Raw genomic sequence first — 8,904 nt, forward strand, 5'->3', positions numbered from 1 at the left:
TTTGGCTTTCAATCTCTTTTCAAAGTTAAACTTTATGTCTATATTTCTTCATTCCTGTTACATGTCTTCGATTCTTTTTCTAAAGGGTTATATATATATATATATATATATATATATATATATATAATCAATTTTAGAGAGGGATACTAATACTAGTATCAATATTGCCGTCAAACATTGTGTTTATGTTGTTTATTCTAGGTTTAACCGGAAGTAATTTAACATTTAGTCATCATTGGTGGTGGGAATCGAAATCGAAATTAGAATTTGTTAACAAATCATTACAACCAGAGAATTTAGCTCTTGTTAAATGGCTACAATTGTACCAAGCAAATTCCATTATAAGTTTTCCAACTGATCAATTATCTGATATTAATTATGAAACAGGCAAGTTACTTAATTGCAGAATCTTTGTTGAAATATGTGTAATGATTGCTCTGAAAGATCTCCTAAAGTTCTTTATTTATTTATTCATTTTTGATTTTGAAAACTTATCACTTTTGGTCAATAATTTACTAGGCATATGCATGTACATGGCATAAATCCATGAAGTCGCTGACAAGTGGACTGAGCCATGTTGGTAGGTGTAGACTACCTGGTTGGGATGCGCGAGATGATAGCGATCGATGGTTAGAGACCTTGAATGACATGGCTCAAAATCGTTTACAATGGCGAAGGTGCATCCACTCTTTGTGTTCTACCAAATTCTAATCTTCTGAATTCTTCACGTCTCTATCTTTTTCTCTTTTCAAATTTATTTCACTGTATTATGCTCCTTCAATAACTTCTTCAAACCCTAATCTTTTACATAATGCTTATACTCTTACTACTTCTACCACCATGGGATTTGGATCGACAACTTCATCTCTGTGCTAATGTGGTATGGCAACTCGAACTGATGTACGTACGTACGAAGTTCTACGTTGTAACTGACTGACTGACTGAGGCATATGCATGTAGACCTGATTTATTTTTATTTACAATTTATTGTCTTATCCGAAACGTATCAACTGAATATATCGTCATTTGATGCTTTTTTCTTGTATGCTTGAATCACACATTTTCCATAGAGAATGATCAACTCATTCTTGAAAATTTCAACAGAAAATTATAAATGGATGACTTGGTGATTAAAACTTGACTTTCAACTACTCCGTCTTAGGTTTAAACCAAGCTTTATTTACTTCGGTTTGGATAGCTAGGTATTTTGACGAATCCTTAAAGCTAAATGAGTGCATAAACTTATACTTAATAAATGATTTACGTTTAATAAGATTGGTACAAAGTATCGGTTCCTTTCATTTTAGCAACCTTCAATAGACGTATATTTCTGAAGTTTCTGCTTCTCTAAAGCTCTATGCTATATTGTTTAATACTATACCTAACAGTACAACTTCAAAGTCTACGAATAGTCAGTTGATTCTCCATTAAAACATATTTTGTCATTATTCATTGAATATTCTCATAATACTATTTTTAACAATGACGTTTTTCTGGGTCCACAACCTGATTTTAAAGTTCTCCTGCTTTCTTTTTTATTCAGTCAGCGAAAATTATTGTTTATGCTTCAGTCATTCAATACTAATCGATATAGAGTTCGGCACAAAAATATACGTTAGCTGAAGTGGTCATACCACATTACCATGATGAAATAAATCTAACCAGATAAGTACTTCGGCGTGTATTCGTTACGTGTTATGATCACTTTTAAAGTGTATACATATACGAACTGAGTAGATTGATGGCAACCCCTAGAACTCCAGTACATGTTTGAATCTCTGTGACAGTATGAGCTTGATTGGGTTTATTGGTACTTTTCACTTGTAAATAATAACAGTGAAATTAAATCAATTCAAATTTCCTACTGATTAATTCTTATATTACATCAAATCCATATGTCGAGCTGTAATGATCTCATTGACCAACTATAATTCTTAGCATTAAAATTGTACTCACTGGTTTATTTTAGATCCTACTGAATCTGCTTATGGTCGTGATCTTTTATCAGAAAGTTATAATTGGCTACGATTTCTTGGTAAACTACTCTCTCCTAGCCTACATCGTCCATCTGCTATGTGTACACTAATTCATTCAATATCTTCAGAAACATTTTCAAAAATTTCCGATAGACGTCGTAGACCCAGTGATTTTCGTATTCAGTATGTTAATCCACAAAAATTCACAAATAAATTTGCTAAATCAGCTGCTCTATCACTTGGTTTAGCATCTATGAATCCAAAATTAGCTTTAGAAGAAACTGAACATTTTCAATTACAATCAAGCTTATCATTTTCACCACCATTACCAATCATGATACCACCAAGTATTGGTTTAACACTTTGTCCAGGTTGTTTTTCTCCTAGTCCATCAGGTGTTGCACGTATATGGACAGATTATAGATTTCCAAGTTTAATGGCTGGTTTAATTCAGCATACTAGTTTAATTGGGCTAGGAAGTTTAGGATTGATAGGTCATGTTCGTGTAAGTTTGTTATTACATCGATGGGTTATTGAATTCATATTTCAATTTGCAGTATTTTTATCTTTATTAAATATATACTAATTCCATGGAAACAGGAGCACCATTTTCTTCCTCCAAGTTTATTTATTTATTTAATTCTTGTAAATGAACCAATATGAAACTCAATAAAAAGGATCTAACGAGGTAATACTTCCAACCTTTGTTGCTTGCTTAATATCTATATAGAAAACAATAAAGATCCTTGGTTTGACGTACAGTGAGGTTGTGAATACTCACTGAAGAGGAGTTCCGTATCGGCACGAAATAACTATCCAACAATCCTTTTTTATCAATATAGTGGCCTAGTTACAGTTATTTCGTGATGTACACCATGAAATGCAGCAATCTTCATAAAAGCCTTATGCACTAATAATTAAAATTCTGCCTATAGTTCATATAAATTACGTTTAATGATCAGTCAGTTCACCGAGTTGGATAATCGTATGGATGCTCTTCATTAATTTTTAGCTTGATTCTAGTCAAATCCTGTGTAGAAAATCCACCCCTCAATGTTTGAGATAAATGATAACTCCATTCTGTTAATATTGAATTTCTTGAATTTCTTCAAATAGTTCTAGCGTGGCGCTAGCCTGTAAGCTACCGGAATATCATGGATTAGAGTCATGTTAATAGATGACAGATTGTTATATTCTGGTTTGATTTTTGCCAAACAAATATTTATCTATTCATTTAACCAAATGACTACTTGGGATGAGTTTAGGAACAAGTAGTTAATCACAAATTTCTGTACACTTCAATAGTATAAAACAGCTATAATATATAATTTATTTGCTTATCAACTGATTAAATATGATTTACATAGATCATATTTCACTCTTAAGTCAATGTTGTTCGTTCGCTTAAAGTTTAAAAGTTTCTCTCAATGGCAGTGAACTACTTCATTATCATGCGTATTATTCGAACATATTCTAAGATTGGTGGAAAAACAATTTTTATTTTAAGAAATACAGAACCGCATTTGAAGTGATAACTGCATGTTATAACACCTAATTTGAATTACTTATACATTAGGCGTTGGAGTTGTTAGAGAATTTTTTGTCATCATATCTATTCTCAAGACAAAATTGTAGGTATATCCAAATGGTCCTTTTCTATAATTAAACGCATTGAGGGTAAAAAGGGTTAAGGTGTTGTTATCATGTAGCAGTAGCATAGATTAAGGGCCTATAGTTCATAGAGTAGTGTTCAATGTTTCTCTTTGTAGGACGTAATACTTAAGGTAAAATTCTAATTTTTAGATGTAAATATGTTACATATGAGTGACGATTGAAATTCTAACTTATTAGCATATGAATATCCGGCGCTTTAACCGGGTTAGTGGACACGGAAACTCCACCTAGGGGAGTTGAAAGACCCTGATTCCAAACCAATGGTGCACATGGGCTCCAGTATCCTGAGGGAACAAATGGTGTATGAATCAATCGTTGGTCACCGACTACCATGGGACTGCATCTCCTTACGATGCTCCACTGCCTTGTGGACCTAAAGGTCAAAGGCTCGAGGTGTGGCCTCCTAAGAAAGCCACATTCTTCGGTCTGGGCATCCGGGCAATATCATAGTCCTCACACAATGAAATGACAATTTTGTGTGTGGCGCATATGTATCTGGTGCCCTCTTGTACTAATATTTATGTGTTCAAATAAATAAATAAGCATATGAACCGTATGCAAATGGTAGGCTTCTGTGTAACAAAATGCCAATTTTAAACTTTGTAAAAAATTATTGGATGTGCAGAACTAATATTGTAGAATTTAAAAAGTTTAAATCGCGAACTGATCTTAGGTAGACCAACATTAAAAATCTGGAAGCGTTGGACAGACGTTTGGTTGTTGTATGGAACTGCTCAGTAGTGGGCATCCATGACTCTGTACGTGGGATTCGAATACTGGACCTTCGGTCACACGCGCGAACGCTTAACCTGTAGACCTCTGAGCGGGCATTTCATTGCGTTAATTTATTGCTTCAATCAATTCACGACAGAGGTTAATTGCTCGCGCGTGAGACTTAAGGTCCTGGGTTAGATTATCTTATGCAGGGTCGTAGGTCCTCACTGCTAAGCTATCCCATACTATGACAAAACGTTTGTCCAATGCTTTCAGGTTTTCAATGGTGGTCTAAGTGAAAGCAGTTGGTGATTTAGACTCTGATAATATTTATCTGTCAAGGGTTTTTTTGAAAATAATCCTTGTAGTGTGATTTTGATGCTTCGTTTTTTCCGAATTTATTTTACCAGGATTCAAATAATCAACCAATACCCTGGGTTCGCATACATCTGGATTATGTTCGTAGTGAATTGTCTACTGGTTCCAGTGATCAAAATGGTCATTTTAGTATGATTCTACCACCAGGAATGTATCATTTCACATTACGAGCTCGTGGTTATTTAGATCTTAGTGAAATAATCCATGTGGATATATTGAAAAGTCCTATTTATCATGTTTTTTATATGAAACATGTTGGTGGTTTATCTCCTACCTACCGTTTGTATGTAGTTAGTATGACTGGTAAGAAATCGATTCAGATTCAAGCGTCTGTTTAGAGTCACGTTTGCCCTGAATGGTGTTTTTATTTTACAAAATATGCTGTGGAAGGACTGAGTGGGGATAAGAAACTGTGTATGAATAGTCATGTCCTCAACACAGAAGTAATGAGATATTTTAGTGTGAGAAGAGAATAATCAAAGACCGTTGTAGGCTATGTATCGATCTAAATGTGAGTACATGGACATGAATCAAAAGAATTTAGATTATTGCGATCATTTTCACCAGAATTTACGGAAATCCTTAAGGTACTAAAATATCACTTGAATTTTTTGAATAGACGAATAAAATACAGTTTCATAGAATTTATATAGATTTTCTGATAAGTCTTCTAATTGAACGCTAGATTCGGTTCCTAAGCTATCCTAGTAACCCCCTCCAGGCTAAATTTTTACAGCAACTTGAACACGAGAGAAAGGATGCGAGACATGGAAGAAAACGCTTTACTCTAAAGGTTCGTTGCTGTACAGAAAATCTGGGGTTTTTATGGTATTTTAGATGGCCTTGAGTTTCCGTAAAATTCTGGAATTCCACTAAACATAGTAGTAGTATAAGTAGTCATCCATTCGGAAACTCAGCATGTGACTTTCCACTTTCTAAATGTTTCTGGCACAACTAATTGGATAAGATGCTTCTCAGTGTTCTCCGAGCCTTTCGTGGCTGTTTTTTCGATGGGTTTTCTGGATCTCCCCAACATTCTCTCGTCAAAGCAACTGACTTATCTTCCTTAGCATTAATAATACTAAATGATTGCATAAACTTAACGTAATATTGGTCGTAAAAACTACTTTCTTATAGACTCAATTTTAAACTATTCTCTGGACTGTCGAACACAGTCTTAGCTTAATCAAAGTCGGAACAAGTAAACTATTTGGCTTGATAAGCTTTATTGGCTTCTAAAACGTAAATTAACATTGTTAGCACACTAAATAAACAGCTAATACAGTCTGTTTAAAAAGTAAAAAGAGAGACATAAACAACACACGGAACAGTAACTTGAGGATAGGAAAAATGGATCAACGAGTCTAATATCGTTTATGATAAACATCTAAATTATCATTAGTGTATCAGAATTATGTGATATATTTGCGCAATACATTTCGAACAATCTGATCACATATATACTTGTTCAGACATTTTTATATGAAAATTAAAAGGTCAGCTCGACATGTCAAGATAAGCCGTAACAAAGAAAGAAAATAAATAAAGTACACAAAAACAATGTGATGACCATTCTGAATAATAAAGCAGCATTACCAGAATAGGTTAAGGGTAAGAAGAAATTATTATTGAGCACATAAAAGGGTTTTAATTTCCGTATAGCCAAGGCTTCAATAAACCTTAGTATACGTCCTTTAAAGCTTTTGTACAACACTACAAATGCCGACTTCATGTCAACCTTATGACCAGTCTCAACCAAATGATTCGCAATGGAGGAAGATGTCTGTCTATCCTGTGATCTTATTTGACCAAATTTATAAGGGGTTTATAAACCATAGATCTAAGGAAAGACGGAGTAAATGCACCATGGCATTCAGTCTCTAACCACTGGTTATGGTAGTCACTTGGACCTCAATCATGTAGTCTGCATGTACGTATGTGCCACAGTTTAATGGTCAATATCTTCATGAACTGATACTATGTCTTGGTTTGACCACTTTTAGATTTCTTCCAACCTACTACATCAGACCACGTTGGTCGTTGTGGTAGGCGGTGACCAAAACGCTTAAGTTGATGGAAGTTTGCAACCTGATCTTTACCTAGTGCTCTGTGTTTGACGTATGCACTACTCATATGATACCACCTTGAAACACCAAAATTTTGTGACTTGGATATGCACTGCAAATGTCGTTCTAGCGAACTCTACATCATGCATAATTTTCTGACTCCGGAACTAGTTGTAAAAAGCAGAGAGGTGGTCAGTGTACGACATGGTGTCGTGGTATGGAACAAATTTGTACAGGAGTGGGATCTGTCGGTCCTTCACGACTCCCTAGTTGGGGTTCTAGAGGTGGTGCAACACGGTGGCTTGATAGGTTGTCAGACATGGCTCAGAAGAGTAATTAGTGGTGGTCCTGCGGTCACTGTTTTTAGTTTGTTCATATAAGTGAGAGGAACTTCTTTAACTAAAAGATTCGATTGTGGTTGTATACTTGTTACCTGAACTGCTGCCCCTATCCTTATTATTACTATTATTATTCCACTTTCATACACTAATTTCTGTTCACTTTGATCTTTTTTTATTATACCTTCCTTTCTCTATCTCTTTACAATCTCATTTTTATTGTGCAGAGTATATACATTTTGTTCCCCCTTCCTACCAACATTTATGTACTTAGATAATAATAACAATACTCAAATTAACTAGGAACAATGTTTGAGTAAAGTATCAGCAAGCAGTTTAGTTTAATAAGTATACTCAGCAATAATACTAATCAAGTATTTAATATCCCTCTAATTTCATTAGTGGAGTGATATTTAGTCACTGATGTTAACATTTTCAGGTAACTATTAGGAAAGTGATACTCATCGATATGGCGTACAAATTGTGCAATTATTTTGTTTTATGGATAGATTGTAGGAGATGATACTCAAATCTTGAAGATTTATCTGCAAAGTAATATGTGTAGAGTGCGTCATTGTGAGCCGAGACAATTTCACCTTTGACCAAGAGATTAGATTACCATAATTCAATAATTCTATAGATTGTATTGTATCAGTGAAAGTAAACTATAACTTATCCCGTATTTTGGAGAAAAAGATTAGATTTAATTAAGGTGGTCATTTCTTATTTATGATCTGATAATCATCGGCTAGTAGACAGAGTATCGTTCTGTTACAATTCTTTAAATTGAGATTTGTGCGTTTGTTTCTTTTGTGCTTTCTCATCTTTTTTGTATGATAAACAACACTTCTCAAGTGTATTTCTTTTTGCGTTTCTCTTCCTCTGCAGCTTCAATAATTGCGTTATTTTCATGTGGTCTAACCATATATCTGTGTTATCGTTTCTGTTGTTACGCTCGTACACCATATGCAATTGAACGACGTTCTGCTGGTAAATCAGATAATAAAACATCCTTATCATCAAAAAATCAAATTAAACGTGGACCATATTCACTTCTAGCCTTAGATGATGACATCCATCATGTCAGTTCTGATAACAATTCGGATAATTATTTAGAATCCATGTTAAAACATAGAAGTGATAAAGAATACAGTGCATATGAAGATAGTGATGATGATAATGTGAATGTGGTGGACAAGGAGGAGCTAGGTAATTGTGAAATAGTCGAGTGTGATGTTGATATTCATCAAGCTAGTAAAATAACCTCATTAATTAAAACAAAACTATTTAATAAGCATAATAGACGTGTTACTAATCGTTTACACAGTAAAAGTCGTAAACACATTCCAAATTTATTGAAGTCACCAAACAATAATGATGCGTTTGAAGAAGTACAACTTGTTTAAAAGTAAACAAACACAACTCATATGATAACGCACATCGAATCTTGTTATACATTCCTTGTTTTAATGAGTTCATGAAATCATTCCCTAATTCTTGTATATCTGTCGTGTGTGTACGTGTTCATATGTCCGATCACCCACAAATTATAACTTATCTGTTGTTATTTTGTTTATTTAATAATAAAAAAAGCAATTCACCTATAAAATTGTGATATTCTTTACGTGTTTTCTTTAAGAACACTCCTGTTTTTTTTATTCCAATCCGTTTTAATACTTATGAGTAGTATATACACTGCTAAAAATTATTTTGCCTTATGTTTTACTTTTTATCACATAAACTTACTTACAGAGAGAA

The 8,904-nt window shown here is 34.0% G+C and overlaps 1 protein-coding gene across 1 annotated transcript in view; it reads left to right on the plus strand.

The window, feature by feature from the left end:
* Nucleotides 1-8,552, plus strand: part of Smp_159890 (metallocarboxypeptidase D peptidase unit 2 (M14 family)) — a gene marked incomplete at its 3' end in the record, with an annotated part of 42,773 nt that extends 34,221 nt beyond the window's left edge. Inside the window, exons 16-20 of the mRNA XM_018792009.1 lie at nucleotides 202-391; nucleotides 1,544-1,614; nucleotides 1,970-2,481; nucleotides 4,775-5,045; nucleotides 8,035-8,552. Coding sequence (XP_018647280.1) covers nucleotides 202-391; nucleotides 1,544-1,614; nucleotides 1,970-2,481; nucleotides 4,775-5,045; nucleotides 8,035-8,552 — 1,562 coding nt within the window. The remainder of the gene's footprint in view (nucleotides 1-201; nucleotides 392-1,543; nucleotides 1,615-1,969; nucleotides 2,482-4,774; nucleotides 5,046-8,034) is intronic.
* Nucleotides 8,553-8,904: the final 352 nt, after the last annotated feature.

This window comes from Schistosoma mansoni, assembly GCF_000237925.1.
Source record: "Schistosoma mansoni, WGS project CABG00000000 data, supercontig 0223, strain Puerto Rico, whole genome shotgun sequence".
NCBI classification, from domain to species: domain Eukaryota; kingdom Metazoa; phylum Platyhelminthes; class Trematoda; order Strigeidida; family Schistosomatidae; genus Schistosoma; species Schistosoma mansoni.